The 22711-nt window shown below is 43.0% G+C and overlaps 1 protein-coding gene across 4 annotated transcripts in view; it reads left to right on the plus strand.

Moving 5' to 3' along the window:
- Window positions 1–22711, plus strand: part of SIPA1L1 (signal induced proliferation associated 1 like 1) — an 847070-nt gene that overhangs the window by 528094 nt on the left and 296265 nt on the right. For all 4 annotated transcript variants that reach the window (XM_086937055.1, XM_086937054.1, XM_086937056.1 and 1 more), the window contains exons 10-12: window positions 13805–14381; window positions 16584–16858; window positions 21672–21950. In XM_086937055.1, the coding sequence (XP_086793181.1) occupies window positions 13805–14381; window positions 16584–16858; window positions 21672–21950 (1131 nt within the window). The remainder of the gene's footprint in view (window positions 1–13804; window positions 14382–16583; window positions 16859–21671; window positions 21951–22711) is intronic.

The raw sequence follows: 22711 nt of genomic DNA on the forward strand, positions 1-22711 counted from the left end.
TTTTACTGTGTACTGGCCCCCACTCTTGATTTGGTTGGCTAATTCTCTGGCTCAGTGATCACTTGACGTCCTGGCGAGTGTGGTAGTCTAATTTCCGGTCAGATATTGTGTGCTATTAGTTAAGCTTCCATTGAGCAAATCATTATGTCTGAAGTGTGGATGGAAGTATAGGCAACCACATGCAAGAGTGGCGCAACATCACAAAGGATCAATGGGTGTTAAAAATGTTGCAGAATGGTTACTCTGTTTTTGTCATCCATCCCCGGCTATCGTGCCAGTGAAAGCCGCATGCCACCATCTACAACTTCTACAACAGCAAATGAGCCATGGAAGAAGTTCCTGTTTCTCGACAAGGAGTACGCTCAGGGTATATTCTGGTGAAAAAGAAAGGTTGAAAAGCAGAGTTCAGGCCTATTTCAGATCTGCGTACTCTCAACAAATCCATCCGGAGGGAAAAGTTTCGCTTGCTGGCTCTCCATTAAATTTATCCTCATGACCAGCAAGGGGACTGTATGTGTTCGATAGATCTGCAGGATGTACATTTGCATGTTCCAGTCAGCCTACGTCACCGGAAGTTCCTACGCTTCATAATAGAATCCAAGCATTACCAGTTCAAGGTTCAACCCGAAGGGAAGAAGTCAGTTCCTCTAGTGTTTGCCAATAGTGTGGCAGCTGCTCTACGGTGCCAGGGACTCTTGTTTACCCTTACCTCGATGACTGGCTTTTGAAGGGTCCTTACCCCGTTCAGTGTGTGAGGACCCTCTATCAACACTGTCTAGCCCTTTTGCAGTGGCTGGGCCTTCATGTCAACTTTGAGAAGTTGGTTCAACATCCTACTCAAAGAATACACTATCTGGGTACGACAATATTAATGTTAATGTCGCAGAGCTACGTATATTGTGCACACAAATGGTTCATCTTCATTGACGTGTCATACAGTCAGTGAACTTGTGATTAGTCCCATCATGATTAACTAACTCGGTGATGGGCAAATGTCCTCCGAATCAAGGTGACATACCAAGTGTGCTGGGGATGCTCAGACGTGGGTCCCAGGCACTCCACACCACTGGAGTCAAGCTAGCCGGGCTGATGAGAGGTGTTACCTCGAAACCGGTCCGGTTCTGGAAAGGACATGGCTTTTGTAGTTCGGACTGGACTGTTCCCATGGGGCACAGGGTCAGAGCTGATTTGCATACCGCCATTGTCTAACCCAGGGTGGTGTGGAGTGCAAAAAAAAGATGGATTTGGGCCCAGATCTTTTGACTGGGTGGAATGTGTGACATTGATCCACATTCGGTCCATCACCTGTTTTGTTTGCAATTACCATTTTGGCTGGCACAAAAATTTGAGCAGCTTGAGGCATTTTTTCCCCACACGACTCCTGTAGAAACACACAGGATCCTTATCATGAGTATACTGAGTGGTCTAATTCCTGTTTTGGCTGACTGCACCATCTGGGAGACAGTATTTGCTTCAGTGTATACACTGTGCTTCGGCACTCCCTCCATGAGCATCCTACCCAGCATTCTGAAGAAGGTACAGGATGAACATGGGCCTGGTACAGCCCTGGATTTGGGGGATGAAGTTAGTGGGAATGTTTCCTATTATCTCCGATATGATTCTGGCCAATATTAAAGGTTGGGCAGTTTGCTTACAGGTTTGTCAACACCTAGTGGCGTTGGCAGACGTAGATCGTCGGCAAAAGTTGCTGATTATTATTTCAGATGTGTATACATCTTTAGGTCGCAATAGCTTGGGAGTTCGACCATTTTCTCAGCCACAAGTTAAACCACCTCCTGATAAGGAGGGTCGTCCAGTCTTCCCTAAAAAGGCTTGGAGCCTGGTTCACATGCAGGTTCGCCTCCATGTGACACTTCTGAACTTAGTTATGATTTGCGTGACCGCTCAAAAATTAAGACACTCAATAGGTTTCAGGTTCCTGATCCTCATTCTCCTTGTTCCTTTTAGGAATCATCAGATCAACAATTTGGCGGTGGAGGGTGACGGGATCGCAGACTAGGTGAGGCTGCGCAAGCAAGACATGACCCGCAGCGTCTGTTTGATGCAAAAGTCAAGCAGGAGGATCCACCTCTATATCGTGCCCCATTTCAGAAAACAAAGTTGCCGCTTTGACTGCAAAGTATGCGTCAGATAGTGAGAACCCTCGACAAGAGTTTGGCGGTAACCCTCCTACAGCGCGACGGAGGTTACCATAGTGTGGCAGACACTCCACCAGCGTCTAAATGCGAAAGCAATTGACACTTTTATTACCGTAGAGACAGCTGATACTAAAGTATGTTATCCATACATTGGGCCATCAGCATGTGGGAGCACACGCCGTTGATAATTCGCTGGCTGAAGAGGCAGCCAAATCTGCAGTAGCCACTTGTTCAGTAGCAGCAGTCACTAGGCCTATGACTAAAATTGATGAAGATATTCTGCGGCTATAGCTGCGACGAAAGAGGGGATCAAGTTTCCCCAAGGTTTCCCTTCACGTTACACATATAACTTGTCTTCTGATCAAATTCCATTTGTAACTGTATCACCCTATGGGGATCGGCTGATTACCAACGAGGACCGTAGGCTTTCTTTGATAATAGCCACACATGAGAGAATTGCTTCGGCACATGCCGGAGTGACAGTGCCTATTTCCCTTTTACAGCAAAGTTTTTGGTGGCGTGGTTTGTACCAACAGGCACGTAAATATGTTCTTTCCTGTGGCATTTGTGAACAGATTAAATCTTCAACTGTTTCACGTCCACCCCACACTCAACTGTACATTTTAGATCAACCATTTGGTTATATTTATCTTGATCACTGCAGTCCTTTAACATTCGATGATGCTTTTAAGTATATCTTGGTTGTGGTGGATTTGTGTACTAGATTCCTTTGGGTTTGGCCGCAACGTAGTGCTGACATTCAAACTGTTATAAAAGATTTGTGTGTCTTTGTAGGGACATTTGCCTGTGGCGCCTTCCATTCTGACCAAGGTCCTGCTATTCCCTCTAAGGCTTACCGTATGCGATGAAGCCTTTGGGGTTGCAGGTGCAATTCTTGTCTCCATATCGACTTGAAGGCAATTCTGTTGTGGAGTGACTTAAAGCAATCTTTAACAGCGAGAGTATTAGGTACTGGTTGGGGCTGGCTGACTCATCTTCGAGGCCAACGTGCACTTAATAATCTCCCTAGAAGATCTCTGGGTGGGCGGACCCTATACGAAATGCTCTTTGGCATTAAAATTTTTGTGCCACAACTTGATGGTCTAGACGTTGTGGCGGCTGCCGCAACGTTTGACGTAGATAACCATTGTGCTGTGTTACAAGATCTACAAAAGGCTTGTGATACACAAGCAAAAGCCCATTTGACCTCTTCCACGGATGCAGCGGTCCTGATTCCGCTTTCTGGCTGCCTTCCTAAAGTTGGAGATCTGGTGTGAGAGAAGGTAGAGAACAAAAAAGAATTTGGTCCGTCATACTGGGCACCAGTCAAAGTTCTTGGTTTGAAGGGCACCTGTACCGTGATCAACCCTCCACTTCCTGGTCATAAGGAGAATCAATGCATTTCAATTGAACATGGCCAGCTACACCATATGGCCGATTCTGAATAGAAGGCACACGATCATTCCGCGCTGGGATGTATCACTGAATCCAATAGCTTCCCTTTCCCCGACAACTCCCCAACATATGAAGGGAGAGCTGGAATCTTCAATTGATGTGTTGCCTGTTTTGACTTCAACATCTACAACTGCGGATAATGGGTATTCTTCTACACCAGTTGATGTTATAATTGACATTCCTGAAAGAATGATACATTCACCTCCCAATGAAGAACAAACCCTGTTTCAGCTGGGGTCCAGTGGTTACTATATGGACCGTAATAGCTTTTCTTCTGATACATCTTCGTTGTCATCGTCTGTGGCATAACCCCCTACACGTATTAGTGTTACTCTTTGTTTAAAAAGACTTACCTGGTCCCGCCCTGGACATACGTCTGGATGGTGCTGACAATGGTGTTCCTCTTCATGTGGATTGGGTTCATTTCGTGACTGTGTTTTTCCTGTTGATTAATTGCCATTAGCTCCCTGAACGCTCTACGCAGAACTTGCTTAACGGAGTTCTGGCCTCTCACACTTCATCTCATAAAATGAAACAAAATCCTGCCCTAGTTAATATTTCAGCATTCCCAATTGTTGATGGCATTGTTTGGGATAAAGTGCCATTATATATCCATGGCCCAACAGAGACTTTAAACATTCCATACGTATTCCACGTATCTTTAGGCGATATGGTTTTATCCAGAATACACTCTGATGACTGGGATGTTAATGCTGTTTATTCATTGTTTTCCTATTTGAAACATTACAATGCTTTTGACACTGAAGTTTTATATTTGAATTTGGCAAATTACGCTGATTTATTCTGTTACCAACATTATGGCCATCATTTTTTACACAAGACTAATATTCTGAGACCATATTTTAATTATACCCCAGTGAGAAAAATGCTCAACCGAGTAACAGGGGAGCACAAATACCCAACAAAGTAAATTTATGTATTTTACGTGTTCTAATCTTATAATCTGAGTCCTATTTTTATAAACTGAAGATACCTAACCAGACCAAAGTTTTGCTGACCCATACTAAATTAGTCATTTACTTGTCTTTCTTAACTGATTTGTCCGTGAAAGGTTATGATTACTGGAAGGACACGATTGATTTAAAATCCATTTGGGGTACCACAGATTGGCAAGTGCAGGGTACTGAATCATTGCATTGCGTGTGTCTGATACAGTCTCCGCTCATATTTTTAAATGCAACGGTAGAGCAGACTACTTGTTTGGTTCAACTACGGGCAAAAATCGAAATACTCCCTCCATTCCGTTATTCGTTGCCTATGACACCTGGCAAACACATACAAACTACATAATTGAGGACTTAACTGTCATGTTTAAGAATGGCTCACCCAACTCTTCCATTATTGACCCCTTGGGATGGCCAAAGTGCTCCAATGCATGCCAATTGCGCATTTTGAATACCACATAAGGGTTTACACAGTCTAGATTTGATCCCCATTTTCCACATTCCCATACCACATATTATGTCAACGGTAGTTGGAACATTCCACATGGTCATCTGTGATGTGATGGATTAAACCCAGATCTTTTGACTGGGTGTGAGTGTTTGATTGGTTCAGATGCTCCGTCCATTACCACCCCCTTTTGTACCGCTTTTGGCCGCCATAAGTGTGGCAGGGTATGCTCAGACGTGAGTCCCTTGCTCACTTTGCCACTAGATTCAAGCAAGCCGGGCTGAAGACGGCTGGAATGCCAGAAACCGGTCCTCGGAAGCTTGTTTCCGGTCCAGGGAAAACATGGCTTGGCAGTTCGGGCTGGACTGTTCCCATGAGGCACAGGGTCAGACTGATTTGCATATAGCCATGTCTGAACTGGGGTGGCAGAGTGGGCTAAAGAACGGTGATGGATTAAACACAGATCTTTTGACTGGGTGTGAGTGTTTGATTGATTCAGATGCTCCGTCCATCACCACCCCCTTTTGTACCGTCCAGTGAGATGAAGCGTGATAATTTTCTTTTAGGTCCAAAGTTCCCTGGCGCAAAATGTTTCGGTTATGCACCACGAAATGAATTTTAGAAACTATCGCAGACGGAAGCTTTGGTACGCTTGCGCCAATTTGACCAAGATCATTTAGTAAAAGTTCTTTCAGTGGTCTATAACAGAATTAATACACTGTCTTCACTTATATATACTTTAGATAATATTGTATCAGTCATTGACATTGTTCAAAATGAAGTGTGTGTTTTGTACCATGGTCAAAATCAGTTACGTTCTGTAAAGCAATTTGGTTGTACCTTGGAAAACTCTCCAAACTTGGAAAACTACCATGGAAGTTTTTGAATGCTTCTGCACTGTTTTTGCCATTTAATTTGGCAGATCAACAGAAATTGATGTCCATGAAAGACGCGACAAACACATTGTTTCATATTGAGTAACTAGAAGAGTTACCATTTCCTCTGGCAGAGACTGATTCAGCTGTGTGGTTAATACATGAGGTTATTTCACTGCCAATCTCACTCTTTCAGTTCACGGGCTGCATGAAACACTATACGGTTGGTAGATATGAGCTCCTCAGCAGTAGCTATATTCATGAATTATTGCTGTTGCCTTTCACCTTTCGATGTCAGCGTGCAGATAGGAGGTTTTCCTTACAGGGGAGGATTGTAATTAAACAGTGAGACACTCCCTAGTCTGCAAACAAGTGAAACGTCACAGTGCCTGCAACATTTTGGCCCCGAATCTGGCCTGTTTTTTAGAAGAGACCCCAGTCCCAGCCATTATTCCCGCACTGACTTTGCTTTCTAATGGAAGTTATCTTATTTTAAAAAAAAAAGACTGCTGCGGATTACTGGCAGGCTTCCCATATATAGTAATGGTTTCACAACGTGTTGCATGTTGCAGCATTGTCCTGTTTCCCCGATCGCCTGTGATTGTAGATAGTTTGCTTTGGGCTTCCATTCTGACTTCTGAAAACAGATTTCAATAAGCTAAGCAGACTCAAAGCGCTATTGTTTCAAAATGAAGTGGCTCGCATATGCTCAAGAGACCTCCGAATTGCAGGTGGCAAGAACCGCAAGTGAGATTCAGTCACTGATCAACACAAATCTCCCACTCGATTTTAGAGAATTAATTCACCAAATATTGAATGCGTCTGATACTGTGGGTCTTGCCCACTTTTTTAATGTTGTGGGATCCGGCCTTGTCACCTCTTTTCAGACCTTTTTTTTAGTTATACCAGCTTTTATCCATTCTATTTTTTCCAGCACCTTCGGAGGTTTCCCCTAGTGCTCCTGTTGATTTGTGGCATTCTTGTACTTCTATTGCTGCTCCAAATGGCTGCTCAATCTGTGGAATAGGCAATCCCGGTCCATTTGCAGTTGTACCGTAATCAGATGCACTGGCTTTTTGGTGCAATGCCATTGAAAGCTCTTGACATAGACTATTAGCTGACATTCTGTTATGCCTACTTCACCTGTGTGCAGCTGCCTCCGGTGCCTTTTTCAATGGGCCCTGGATGTCTGCCTCCCCAATACCGAACACGCTGCCCTGGATTACTCTGCTATCGCGCGCATTGTTGTGCTTATTTTAAATTGTTGTATTCTATTTACTTGGGCACTCTGTTTTTAAAATCGCGCAGCCTCTGATCGTGCGGCTTTAATCTTTGCCTACTTATCAGGCGCTTGCTACCAACTATAATCGGGGTATAGTCATGCTTACCTGCACTATAATCGTTATTTCACCCGCATTGGGCGGGACTTAGTCAGTGGGGTTCCTGTTTGTGGCGCTCCGACCGCCATCTTGGGTGGGTGACTGAGGCTTGGGCCATTTTCAGGCGCCATATTTGTTCGGGTCCAGAGGCTCTACTAGCCGGACCCCCGCGTGGCGTAATACTATAAATAGGAATGGGTGAGCAGGTGCGCAGCGTGTGCGCGCAGCGTGTGCGCGCAGCGTGTGCGCGCAGCGGGCGCGCCGGAGGCGCGCCAGAGGTAAGCCCGTTTGCGCCCGTTCGCGTCCCGGTTGCTCCCGGTGCGACCGTGGTGGCCTCTCCTCATTTGGTACACTCTCGGGAGGAATTTTGTGCTTTGAACTGTCACACTGATTTAGGTAAGCAGCGTACTATGCTTTTATCTTCTCATGGTGCTCTCTCCTGTGGTTTGCTTAATGTTCGTTCACTCGTTAAGCATCACGCTGAGATTGCCTTTTTAATCGAATCCTCTAATTTGGATATATTATTTCTAACCGAGACCTGGACTAAAATGGACAGTGGGTTGGAGCTCGGCTGGGCTTGCCCACAGGGTTACCTCATAAGACACACTCCCCGAGCTTCTGGGAGGGGTGGTGGAGTGGGATTTATCTACAGAGACTCGTTCTCCCTCTCGCAGCTCGCAGTAAAAGAAGTGTTGGGGTTTGAGCTTATGGGCTTCTCTTTAACAGCCCTGGGTGGTACTTTGGTAGCAGGTCTTCTTTGCTATAGACCGCCTTCCCTGACTGCCTCAGCCTCCCAGCAATTGGTCGACTTGATCTATGACCTATCAAACTCCCATGCTAGATTCATAGTGTTGGGCGATTTTAATTTATAGCACACCGGCCCTCAAGATCTGGCTTATAGAGAACTTTGCCAAGCGTGTAGCAATTTACAAATAGAGCAGCTTGTGCTGTCACCTACTCACGCTAAGGGGCACACTTTGGATTTGGTATTTGCTGGCAAAGAGCTGGTTGTAGTTAATGAGGTCATGGATCAATGTTGGACCGATCACGCACTGATTCTCATGTCCATCTACTTGCCTGGAGGACCGTTAAGCATAAATGGTCTGGGCAGGTTCAAACTCAGGAGGCAATGGTCCCGCCTACTAAGGGGGTCGAGTCTACCCACATTACTGCCTAGAGCTTTCTCCGTGGGGGACAGTGTGGATAAGAGCTATGCCGCCCTTTGCCAGCAGATTTTGACATCACTAGATGAATTGATCCCCTTACGGAGGGTGAGGGACAAACCCATGAGAGCCAATGCCTGGTTTACTAGCGATCTTAGCCAGAAGAAACTTCGCTGTAAACAGGCAGAGCGTGCTTGGAGGAGAGGATACAGGGAATCTGATAGGGCGGCCTATAAAGAGGCCCTGCAGGAATATAAAGCCCATCTAAGGATGGCCAAAGCACAGTTTTTGGAAGACACCTTGGCTAAGGCTTCTAATAAGTCGCAGACTCTTTTTAAGCTGGTTAATAATCTAGCTAACCCAGCCTGCGCAGCACCAGCTATTCAGGCCTCTCAGGAACTGTGCGATTCTCTGGCCTCTGCGTTTGAGGAGAAAATCAGGACAATTTGGAATGGACTTTTGGCCTCCGGTCAGTCTGACCCGATACTGCCTCTCTCCTCAGAATCTCTCTATTCTTCGGATTCTGAGTGGGCCGACGACAAGGAAGGGCAACCTCAGCTGTCCTGTTTTCCCATCCCCTCTTTGGAGGAATTTTGCGTACTGGCGAATGGCGTCTCCTCGGGTTTTCCACTTGACCCAATGCCACATAAGATCTGGAAGTCATTCCAGGCAGAGCTGTTTCCTCCACTTTACACCATCTGCTGTCAGTCGTTGGCTACAGCTTCAGTCCCAGACAGTTGGAAGTTGGCAGTAGTAACACCTTTGCTAAAAAAGGCTTCTTTGGAACTTCTATGTCCGGCAAATTACAGGCCCATTTCGCTTTTACCATTCCCGATAAAAATCATAGAGAAGCTGGTCACAAGAGCCTTATCCAACTTCCTTGAAATCAACTCTTGTCTGGATGTAGCCCAATTTGGCTTTAGGCCGGCCCATGGTACTGAGACCGCTTTGGTCGCCGTGTTGGATGATCTGCGAACGCGTGTCGACATGGGTAAGGCAGCACTTTTAGTGCTGCTTGACATGTCGGCCGCGTTCGACACGGTGGACCACGCGGTTTTACTGGGCCGCCTTCGGAGAGCAGGTGTAACTGGCCTCTCTTTAAGCTGGTTAACATCCTATCTCTGCAACAGACAGCAAGCTGTGGCGTTGCCACTGTTTCGATCAGCCGTGCATCAGGTGAATCAGGGTGTACCTCAGGGGTCAGCGATCAGTCCGATCCTCTTCAACCTATACCTCCGACCCCTAATAAGTTTGATAAAGTCATTCGGCATATCAGTCATCAATTATGCCGATGACACTCAACTGATCTTTTCATTTGAGGGAAAAGAGACAGCCTCGATGGACACCTTTCACCGGTGCATGTCTGCAACAGCAGAATGGCTACGACTCAACTTACTTCAATTCAACGGGTCGAAAACCGAGGTTCTTCACTGCTCCTTGGATCGGCTTCCTCGCCCGCTGCCGGACAACTTCTGGCCAGCCTCTATCTTGGGCACTGTGACCGCTGCCGAGTCGGCTCGCAACTTAGGGGTCTTGTTTGAGCCTAGCCTGCAGCTTGACGCCTCTGTCAACAGGACCACGGCGACTTGTATGGGCTTGCTTTGAGCCTTACGAAAAATCTTGCAGTTACTTCCTCTAGGAGCCAGGGCAGAAGTGGTGCGTAGTACCATCCTCAGTAGGTTAGACTACTACAACGCACTGCTTCTGGGGGCTCCCAATATCCTGGTATCAAAGTTACAGAGGATTCAAAATATGGCAGCCAAATTGGCTTTATCTCGCCTACGTTCAGCATCGTCATCGGCAGCCCTCTCTGATCTCCACTGGCTACCTGTCCAGCAGCGGATTCTTTTTCAGGCCTCATGCCTTGTTTTCAGGGCTTTGCATGGACTGGGACCAACGCTGCTTCAAAATCTTTTCTCCTGGTACCAAGCCGCTAGACCCCTGACGTCTTCCTCGGCGTTCCTGGTGATGGTCCCCAAGATTAACAGAGTGAGGATGGGCGGCCTTGCCTTCAGCTTTGCGGCTGCTAAATTGTGGAACACCTTACCTCTGTCGCTGAGGAGTAGGCAAGATCTGACTTCCTTCAAGAAGGATCTTAAAACCCACCTCTTTCCAAGAGCAATGTAGTGTATCACATCTGATGGATTGTTATGGTCACAGCGCCAGGATACCCTTTGGGTAGCAGTTGCCTTTAACAAGTATACATACATACATACATACATTACAAACCGTTATTGGGTGCATTGAAAGGCCATGCCCAGGAATGTTCATGGGTAGGCGCTTGGTGTATTATCCTCTACTTAGACCAACTGCAGACTTGAGTACCTGTGCTTATGTGCAGCTCCTCTTGGATCGGAGTGTAATCAAAGTTAACACAAGTTGCCTGGATATACTCCTAACGGCCTCGAGGAATGAGGAAGCATGTGTGCTTGTTCGTCTTAATTGGCTTACATACCTTTTTACTATGGAAGGTTCAGACAACTTATTGGAGTTTATGGCATTCCGCATTTCCCGCAACATTTTTGGCTCTGAAAATTCGCTGTGAATGGATGTTTTTGGGTACCCAGTTGGCAGTTTTAAAATTTGAGAAAAAAATGTTTTGTGGCCCACAAATATTCTACTTTGGATACCACTGAGATGCTTTGCCTCTGCTTGCCTCTGATTTTGTTTTAGCCCAGTGCGAACGAGCTGTCCAAGGGGAGGATGTCACATGCCCATGAGGACATTCTCATTTTCTCTAAGTTAACATGAGCACGCAGCAGCTTGCCTGCTGCTTTGCACACGTTACTACACTTCTTTATTTTTGCAATCATTTCTATGGCTATTTTCACATGAGAACTCATTGCTGGGTTTGCTCTCTGCAGGTTTCTGGAATTTTGACTGAACATTGTGAGCAAGGTAGAACAACAATGCCCCTAGTTTATTTTCTTCTGGTCTGGCCTTAGCCCTTAGACAAAACATACCCCTTCAGCTGTTGTTTTGACAGCGTACTTTGGTTTTTAGTGTGGTGCATGAATAGGTGACACACACTTAGAGAGGGACCTTTCCAGGGCGAAGAGTGAGACCGCACCTATTATGTAGATGTACCATCTATGGGCGAAGGTGTGGAGTATGTTGAAAAAGCCCAGAAATCTTCTAATATATAATAATGCTACTTCTTAGCGAGGGAGGTTAGGCTAGTCTATTGTCTTTCCATGATTACAACTCCCTTTATGATTTGTGGACTAGCTGCTATGCTGTCTGTATTTGTACTATGCATGTTCCTGCTTGTTGTGTCACGTATAATGAATGTTAGGGCAGGTTAGATAAAATAAATATTTTAAACTGTTTCGTGTCTGTCAGATCTTATTGTGGACAAGTACAAGAGTGCGAGCGAAAGGGTGTGTCTTGTTACTGTAATTCCTGGGAGATCTGGGAATGTTGTTTTCTGGGGTGTCTAATCCTTTATTTCTCTGTGAGTGAGTAGGAGAGCAAGTGAGACACTATAGCTAGTTGGTTCTAGGCTCATAGGTACTAAGGTGGTAGGATTACTCCGTCACTATACACCAAGGTCCTATAATTCTGCGCATAGTACTGTTTTTGGGCAGAATCCCTGCAACAATGCTATGCTGTTTGCCATTTCTGTAGTTGCTAAACTAAATGGTGTGTATGTATAGTGCTCATGTGGAGACCTTAACAGATCGGAGGAAAGAAGAGCAATCAAGAAGTGATACATTAGGAGGAGAGGATGCAGTCTGCTATAGAGATAAAGTGTTTAAGTTTTGAAATGTACATTTTTGGGGGGGGAGTTTGAAGGGCATTGGTGCTGAATGCACCTAGGGGAGCAGAGTTACCCTACCATCCTGCCTTTTACTCTCCTCCTCCTTTTCCATCTTCAGCTAGTCTCTGGCCTGTCCTCTGCACTCATCTCTGCAGGCACCTCTTTGTGCTCAATATATTTTAAGAAGAGAGTGGGAGCAAAGTACGGTAAGGCTTTTGGAATGACTTTTAAGAGAGGCGGGTTTCCCAGGGGCTTCTCCGCTCAGTCGCTTTTCGATAAGCTCCTGTGTTAAGGTCCCTCTCAATACCTCACACATTGGCGTAGATGCTGGTGTGTGAGGTCCTGAGAGAGACCGTAATACAGGAACTTAGGGTTTTCGGCCAACACTATGGCTGATAGCTCAAGATATCAATAGTCTTTTGAAAAGGAGGTATGTTTCAATTATGGTAAAGGAAATATACCTATGTTACTCTAAAGATATTACTACTGTTTCTGGCCTTGAGAAAGTTAAGGTGGTTGTGCGGATGAAACGCAAGTTAATTTTGATTCATGAAGTTGGAAAGAACAATGTTTCTGTGGTGCAACTATGCACTGAATGTTTTATAAATTGTCTCAGAGGAAGAGAGTAAAGAATCTGACATCTGTGATACTCAATGGACTATTGAATTTTTCTGATTGTGCTCACAAATCTATACCCAGGATTGAGGTTTTCTTATTGTTGACTGGCAAGGTGTGGCTGTGCCTCCTTTGTTGAACACATTGGGAGGAAATTCTATTTGGGGTTAGATGATTGGGTACTCCACAGGTGTGAACCCATTGCTTGATGTATTACAAGTGTCAAAAATGCAGGTTGTGAAACAATTGCTGTGACTCTGTAATTGGGAATTTATTCCATTTATCGGCCTTTGATTACGCTTTACATTTGTGATGTCAGGGTGTGGATTGGCTCCCTATGTATCAAAGTAAACTATGATGAAATTATGTTATGGTACCTGGCACAAATGTCAACCTCTCGACAACAATTTTTTGTTTACCTAAATTAAGGTAAAGCCCCACTTCTATAAGAGTGGTTAGAAATCTTGTCTTCAGATTTATTGCTGTGCTTCAACTATGTTCAGATCACTTCATTCTCTTTGGGCTACTGGAAATTCTAGTTGGGGTTAGCTGATTGTGTGGGTTGTAGTGCAAGTTTATATTCTGACCACCACTTGTGTAAACTCCTTTTCCATAAGAGCCAATATTTTGGGGGCTATGCGATAATGGGATTAGATGTATGCTACTTTCCTGGGTAATGAAGAAGCATTCCAGACACTTCTTTACTTGGACCCTCAAAAACCGGAAAGTTGCGACCACTGGATTTTCATGCGTTGCTCAATTGATGTTATAATGTGTGGTGCATCTGGCCTAAGCCAGGCATGACATTACCTGTATGGCAAGTATAGGACTGCTTAGATCCACAGATGAAGCAAAGAGTACCTGGCGCTAGCAGTTAGTTACAAAAGACATGTGTAATGTTACCATAAGTCTGTTGTCCTGTGGGGAGATGTTTGTGCTATAAAATGACCTTTTACCTGCTAAATATCTTGTATCTATGTTCTAGTGTTGCTGTGACGAGATCAAGAGATGTACCTTCCTTCGGTCCACCCATTCCAAACGGCGTCACTTTCCCAAAGTCCTCTGTATTCCGGGACTTCCTTCTTGCCAAAGTCATTAATGCAGAGAACGCGGCTCATAAATCTGAGAAGTTTAGGGCCATGGCCACAAGGACTCGGCAGGAATACTTGAAGGACCTGGCAGAGAAGAATGTTACCAGCACTGCTATTGACCCTTCAGGCAAGTTTCCTTTCATCTCATTGGCATCAAAAAAGAAAGAGAAGACAAAGCCTTATCCAGGAGCGGAACTCTTAAGTTGTGGCGCAGTTATGTGGAATGTTCATGTGGAGGACTACAGCAGTGCTCTAGAGTTGGAGTGCCTCTTGGGTATTTCTTATGAAATTGTGGCTCTTATAGAGCAGGATACAAAGACTGTGGTGTTTAACTGCTCAACCCGTGATGTGATTGGGTGGACTGTTAGTGATACCACCATCAAGATATTCTATGAACGTGGTGAGTCTGTCTTCGTCCGGAGCTTCAACAACAACACTGAAGATATTAAGGATATCATCAAAAGACTGGAGGTTTGTATTTTTCCCTTACTTAGAAAAATAAGCAAATACCCGAGTTACTTGATGTTTTTGTAATTTTGAGTAAATATTTCACTTGCTGTGTATTTAGTTGAATAGGACTGTACATTATTGCATTTCGAGGAACCTAGAAACAAACTCCATACTCCTGTTTCATGTGCTTTACCATGTGCTGCTTACTACACACACATTGACACCTACTTTGAAAAAGTCTTAATTTATTTCGTTTATTTGATATATTTGTTAAAAGGAAAAATACATCAATTATAGTAATCTCATTGAAAAAAAAATATCTCCCATCAAAAGAGCACAACCAATTCCCTTTTATAAAACACAACTTGACATTCAGTTCTCTTTCACAATTCAGTAGGCATGCCCCATTCATTCAGGTATAGGGCTTCAAGGTCGTGTTAGGGTTGATGCCTCATTTAGCCCTATTGGTAGGTTTTCCCACCCTCCTTCAGGACTGATCATTATTGGACAATTAAGCAGACTATCTCATGAGATTTTAAAATACACAGGAGTACAATCCACCAATATCAAAGGTCACTAGTTTTCTTTCATTATTAGTACTCTTGTGTAGCCTCTTATTTTTTTCCAGGTCTGTGATTAAATAATCACCACCTCTTTATTTAAGAGAGCTTCGCCTCAGCATATCATTTCCATGCTTTAGGTCTAAACTCGGATAGGTGACTTTGTTAAACAAATAGCCCTCCTCTTGAGTGAAACCTCAGTATATTCGCATTGTGCACCCACATGCACCTATTCATTTTGTATTGGATGGCAAAGCCTTTATGTATAGCACTCTGACATGCCAAGTGTGGGTAGAATGCTGCATTCCCTGCTTCCCGTAGATTACATCAAAATTCTTTCTCATCTATGTATTAGAATTTTATTTTATAGTACCCGCATTCTGCAATGATAGTCCTCAAACCGTGATAAATATATAATTGAAATTTGTGTCATGGACTTTTTATATAAATACTGAATTGGATTACAAGTCACTTCAGCATTTTAACCTCAACCTTCCCAAACATACTATATTTTATCGTCATAATTACTGAAGTAAGTGTAAACTTCAAAAGTCTACATGTCAATACTGTTTATTTACATTTTTACCAGCAGAAAATCTTTACCTTTGGCCCTTACTTGTACAAAGATGTTTAATGTGTGTATTGAGTGAAAAACTTGCGTCCTCCCGGTTAAAACAGTGCAAGCTACTAGATTAGAATGGTTAAATCTAAAACCTCCCAGAAGACAGGCCAGTGATATCAGGGACCCCACAGACTAGGTTGTGGTTGGAAAAGTGAGCTGTATGGTCCACATTTTCCTGCAGTGGTAGTCAATTTGATGCCATTAGGATTTGGTTACCCGTTTCTCTCTCACATCTGTCCTTGTGAGAGGGATGCATTATTTATCATGCTGTGTATTGTTAGTCTAGTCACCTTTGGCTAATAATGAAATGTTTCTTTGTAGCTGCATGTTGGCTATCAAAGCTGAAGAAATAACCTTCTTCCCGTCTTGCTAACCGTTTGTTTTCATGTATGTTAGCTTAAAACTAAATGGGTAACAAGTCCTTAACATTAATAGGGGGTGTTAAAAGGCTATACAAGATTGAAGTGCATTAGTTGGAGAGTTACACTTGTGAACAGCACAATGACATTACATTACTCTACATTTTCCATTTTAGACATTGGAATATGAAGTGATTCTGCGAGAATCGCCAATTTTCAGTCAATTATGGGGCTGAGGACAGAAAAAACGTATACAGTTTCCCAGCACATTGGCCACTAATCATTAGTTGTAATTTAGTAACTGGCAGTCGTTTGACAAGTAATATTTTTAATGCTCATTCTACTTTTTCACAGTGAAAGCTCAGTTTGTTCGTGGTCATTCCGGATAACCACGCATCTGCAATCAGTCTGAATAATTTGTACAGGCCTAGTCACATTGTCCTGAATTGCAAGCATGCTTTTTGTATACTCTAATTTCATGATTGGTTGTGGGACAAATCACAGGGCAAACAGAATGCCTAGCAGAGCGAAACTCCCAAGCTGAGCATAATTATGTATGATTTGAAAATTATTCTTTTTTTTTTTTTTTTTACTATTGCATCTTTTATATTTTAGCTGTCTTCCTCTGTATTACCTCCAAATATGCATACAAGATATGATTGTAGTTTCTTTTGTTTTTCAGGTTGTGACAAAGGGCTGTGAGACTGTCGATATGACGCTGAGGAGGAATGGTCTAGGGCAGCTTGGTTTTCACGTAAACTATGAAGGGATTGTAGCCGATGTTGAACCTTACGGCTATGCCTGGCAGGCTGGATTAAGACAAGGCAGTCGACTGGTTGAAATCTGTAAAGTTGCTGTGGCAACATTGAGTCATGAACAGATGATTGACTTGTTGAGGACATCTGTGACTGTGAAGGTTGTGATAATACCACCACATGAAGATGGCATTCCTCGCAGGTATGGTTGACATCGACTTGTGTTGAAATCTTAAGTGTCGACTATAAAGTAGGGACAGGAGGTGTAGCTTCAGGGAGGGGTGCTTGCCACTGAGTAGGGAGGGTAATTTACAAACCGCATACCTATTTCTAAATTTTTACAACAGATTTTTCTTTTATTAAATGTGTGTCTGAATCCAAATTCTGGTCATGTGTTAAGTGAGGCACTGCTCATTTAATTTAAACAACGGAATGCTACGAGAGCACTGCCAATTTTCAGGTTGGAGAACTCGTGCCACCCACCAAATTATCCCACAGTTGCCCTTTTGACAGATATCCTTTTGATGAATCCCTCCTCAATAATAGAAATTGTATGAGAACAAGGCGATCCAAAAGCCTATTTCAGTCATTGACGTTATGCCTGGGGTTGTTCAAGGGATAAATTGAGGGAGCGGATAACCAGGTGCATTTCTCCCCAGAGACATTCAACTGAAGGCATCCATGAGATTTTAGATACCAGAAAACATGCCCCTAGGTGAGAATCATTTCGGAGGCCACCTCTGTAAATGAGAAATTGCTACCCCCTCTGCTAACTTGGTTTCAAGTGAATCTTGATGTTTGTGCAGAAAATGATAGCTCGTGCTAATAGAATATTGCCAAAGCTCATGTGCATCGTGCTTTCTCTGAATTAGACTATAATGTTTATAAATTCACCCCAAGGCTTGGGCTGTGTGGGAAACTCGGGGATGAAGATTGAAATGGATGCCATACTGGATATGGTTTCAATTAACAGTCCAATGCTAATCACTTCTCCAGATGAGGTGGTTTTCATACTTGTTCAGCTTAAGATGGCCTCTATGAAGTTTAAGTTAGAGTGCAGGCAGGAAAATAATTATTTTGTATCTTTAACTAAACAAAGCTATAACTTTTGTTGTGCTCCAGGGAAACATTTGGGGAAGAAGGTCTCAAGATTATGATGAACATGTTGTTGGCATTAGCTACCATGGGTAATTGCAAGAAAAAGCATAAATTGCTGGAAATCAACACCTAAATGTTTATTTGACTCAACTGGTGCTTGTGGCAGTAGCTCACAGATTCGCCATGCACTGAGCGTTACTGTCTGCTGTGCATCCGAACAGCCATATTTACATTCCATTCATTCAAGGCCTTGGTGATCGTAGCCTGAAGAAGGGCCGGTATGATATGAATTGTCTACGTTTCTTGCCAATCATCAAATAGGAAGACTGCCACCATATACTTGGAATATTAATTTTCAGTGTTTTACTTAACATAAATATCAGATGTTACACAGATGTTTGCCTACTAGTCAGTAGGAAGCCCGAGATTGCTAGAGATCTTAAACCGACTTTTTGCACAACACATTTGAGTTATTCACACATATTAGCAAAGCGCTGCAGACCGTGTGAAGACCCAACTAAATGGCAAGGTTGCTGTGCTCTCTCTAGACAAGGAAATGCAATTTCTTTTTAGATTCACATGAAATATCTTAATGTGCGAGCTGGGGATCATTTCGTCAAGTGTTGAAGTTTTGGAAACTGCCCCAAAACAGTCATCACAGCTCGAATTAATTACTGGTGGTACTAGATGCAGAAGTTCCTGTAAATGATTAACACAAGCAAAAAAACTAGATTGACATTAAGGCTACACATCCTCTTCTCCTTCTTCATTTGGACAGAGGAAATGATTTCCAACCACAGAGATTACAGAGAATTTCTATAGGCAAGTGGGACAAGTTATCTTAGACACACACTGGAATTTCTTTTTTTTAAAAAGCCTCCAACCACTGCCACCAAAATGTTGATGGTTATAGAAATTGATCCTCATTATGCTACTAAAGGGCACAGTAGACCATGTTGTGAAGCATCAGATGAATCCAATTGATGCACCTTCTGTTGAAAAAGAAATTAGTTTGGGGCTGATCCTTTATCTAAAGGTCCTCAATAGGTTTCTTAAATGTTCCTTTAGTAGAGTGCAGGGCAATATATTGACATCAATAAGTCGAGAGATGTGATAAGTTTGTATCCAAATCTTAAATATTGAATGGCCTGCACTATTAGTCAGTGGTGTTACCCATTGGGTCACAAGGATCTTTAAATAATGCATATCCCTAGTGGTCACCTGCCTGAGCTGTTTGTTGCACTCTGTTACGTTCCTTCTTTGAGTGGCTGGTAAAGCCTTAATTGCTCAGGGTATCATGGCCTACATGGATGGCTTGTATTTTTGTAGGGTGTCTCGGATTTTCTATGGACTGTGGTCCCACAGGTCTATGTAAAGAAGTCCCTCAAATCGCTCTCTCTTGGACACGGCTTAGTTTAGAATATTCTGTGGTAAGCCCACTGGCTCAAATAAAAAGATGCAAGAAGTTCTTTAAGCAAGAACACTGACAGTAAAATGCTAAAATTTCGTACTCCAGTTCATGAGACCTTTAAGCTGATCCTCACAGCTCCCTGAAGATGAGACCTGTACAAGAATGTCTGGTTCTACAGTGAAAGCTTGTTTACAATAATTGGAGCACCAGATTCGACTTATTCCAAATGCACCTAGTTCTTGGGTGGTTGAAATGTGTTGCTTGAGTGGCATTTTAAAGAGCCACTACCCCTTGTTGTGCTAGGCACATATGCTTCTTTCTGAGTGGACAGAAAACCCATACGACCTCCTTCAAGTGTCCATTGATGTTGGAAGGGGACGAACCTACATACAAAACAAAAGTAGTTTCTTTTTAAACACGATTTGGCCTTCTCCCAGGATCGTCGCACGCAATTCAATGACTGCGTTCCACATGTCCGATGCCTTTCTGATTATGCAAAAAAGGAGAAGGAAATATTAACTATTGGCTTTATATATGCCCGGAGTTAAAGGAAGAAAGAAGAGCAACACTTTAGAGGCATTTTTACACTTGTGGAATTCGGTCTTGTAGACAAGCACTTACAAGAGGTCTGCTTTTGTAAAATGTATATGAGTGATAAAAAAGAAATTGAATTCCTATGATTTGAAGTCCGCAGTACTGCAGTGAACTATTAATGAGTACAAATGGGACATCTATAATAGTGAACTTATACAAAAAGATTTGCACTATCCAGGTATTGGTAAAAGAGAAATTACTGTTTATAAGTGGAATTTTTCTTAGAGATATGATTATTTGTTAAACTTTTAAAATGTAGAATTCTGACCCAAATATTGAAGAACACGTTTTTATCCTTAAATGCACATTTTTTAAATATGGATTGTAGTTTTTTATATATTGTATGATTTTAAATAATCAAACAATAAAAAATAAATGAGTGCACACAACTAACTGACACTATTAAGAGCAAACATCAGAAGAAATTAAAATCTTAATGAACAACTTTATTGCAATATTTTATGTATGGCCACCTGGAAGGTACCAGGCCATCTTAGTTTCCAGCAGAGGTTGTGGAATTGGAGCAGTATGCACAGGTTACCTGTTATTCCAAACACTTGCCTGGTGAGGCTGACAGCCTTGTAGACACCTTGAGAAGTGACCACGCATCTTATCAAAAATATGAACTGGATCAGTTATTTTCAACAGTTGTTTCAGAGACCGTTTCAACAGCTGCAGTGAATTCCGCAAGATCCTTTTTCTAACAAACATTTTAGGTTTTTACAACCAGATAATTTCACCAGCTCAGCATATGTAAAGCATGAGCATTCACTTGGTTGATAAATTCATAAATGCTTTCTTATCAATACCACTTGTGCAGGATCATTTGGAAAATTACTGGAGCTATGCTCAAGCTTAATTACCTGTTTGAACTGTGAGAGCAGCAGCGCAGGTTCCTGGCCTTCTGTGTCCCTCTTATTTACCCTATGGTTCAAGTCTGGGGTGAAGCAGTCTCTGTCTGGGTCTAGATTTATTGTCTTAAAATAGAGGCAACCTTTTTAGTTCCCTGATTCTGCCACACACTGCTGATTATTAAAGCGGAGTTAGCAGGTAGTACCTTGATCCTCTTTCAAGTACGGCGTGCTAACTCCTCTGGTCTTTTCTTTAACTTTTGTAACAAATTGATGTACCTATCCCATAGTGGGCTGCACAATTTTCATAAAAGTATAGTTCTGTCTGGAAATACACAGTTGGATTTATGACGATATCTTATAATAGTAGGATTTCATAGTGCACTGCTTTCATTGGACTCCCTTACCTGTTCTTGGGGTTGAAGTCTTGGTTTGCTTCGACTGGACTAGTTGAATTAGCACACCTGGTAATGGTTTGTGGCACAAAACTCCAGCACCTGAAACATTGATGTGGGAGTCATGTTCATCTTGATACACAAAGATACTTTTGTAGTTGTATAAATTAAATTTTGATACATTTTCCTCGAAAATGTTTGAAAGGTCAAATGTCGGGGAGAACATGCCCCACAACAGTATCAAGCCATTTTTCTACCATCTGAGAGGGATTATTTTTAAAAGCTTCCCGAGAAAGGAGTGTTTGAACTTCTATACCTGGTGTGAGAGGATGTCATTATGCACATTGATTCAATGCATTCCACCTTGTGGGTCCTGGACTGGGAACGAAAGTAGGGGACTTCCCTTCAGGTTTTTATGGTACGTTGCACTGTTATCCTTCCTATGAGAGATTCAATGAACTCTCAAAATGTAGTCCGTTTCCTCTCCCATGTCTTTGAATCAATAAACCTCTAGTGTCGGAGGGGGTTTAAATGAGGATTATCCAAGGAGCTGTGATTGTGTTGCAGTGATGTGACGCAAACACTCCGTGTATTGAGTAATTCGTGATTGATTTTAGTGGGGAGTTGTTAATGAAATTATCATTTCTGTGTGTTGCTTCTTTTCAGAGGGTGTTCCGAAACCTACCGCATGCCCGTGGTGGAGTACAAAGTCAACGAAAGTATTCCGTATGAGCTGAAATTCCCATTCAGGAATAACAACAAATGGCAGCGCAATGCTGCCAAGGGGCCAGTACCTCAGCTCAGCCAAATCCCTTCACAGTTGCAAAGCCCGGTCTCATCCAGATCTGTGACGGGAAAAGGTGAAGGGAAAAGTCAGCCTCAGGAGCGTTCCGCCAACATCCCTCGCAGCATTTCCAGTGAAGGGCGCCCACTGGATAATAAGAGGTATGCATCAAATCATTAAGCCATTATTTCACAATGCCAGCTGGTTGATACCGTTTTTATTACTTTGTTTTTCTAGTTTGATTTTTAGTGTGGTGTACCGAGCTTGTGTGAGACATTAGGAAGACCTATTTGTATGAAGGGTATTGGCGCAGAATATGACTGTTCTCTAGTATTACATTGACAGTTTGGCTTCTCGAGTTGAAATAGCTAATATGACTGAAATTGGTTTCTGGAGGCCATATCTGTGTGTGAGTTACTCTTACATTTAGAATTTGAAGAGATTTCATGAAAAGTATAGATGTTGGAACACTGTATTTCATGCACCATTCAGCCATTGTGGCAAAACTTAATAAAAAAGATGTTTCAGCCAATAATACGCAGACAAAGCTATGTCACATACTGGAATCTATTCCATCAGTCTTGTTCAGCAGAACGTCATCACATCTGCTGTTGCCAGGAAGGCTTGAATGTGCAATACTGGTTTCAGTCTGAGCACAAGTGTAGACTGGAGAACCCACAGAGGCCAGGCTGATTGTTTCCATTGTGAAGGAGACCCTACATACTGAAACCAGGAGTCCTTGTAAGTCTTCTGCAGAGTGTATTTTTGACAAGGGCTCCAGGTGTGGGGTGGCCTTTTCCCTGTCCTCGGCCAGGGTGGTTTTCTTTATTCTCAGATGATCGCAAAGGGGAGAGGTGAAGCGAACAAGTGACTGCTGCTACTGGCTAAAAGTTAGCAGTTTGAGTGTGGAGGCCCTGACTAT

Source organism: Lissotriton vulgaris, chromosome 9, assembly GCF_964263255.1.
Source record: "Lissotriton vulgaris chromosome 9, aLisVul1.2, whole genome shotgun sequence".
Lineage (NCBI taxonomy): Eukaryota > Metazoa > Chordata > Amphibia > Caudata > Salamandridae > Lissotriton > Lissotriton vulgaris.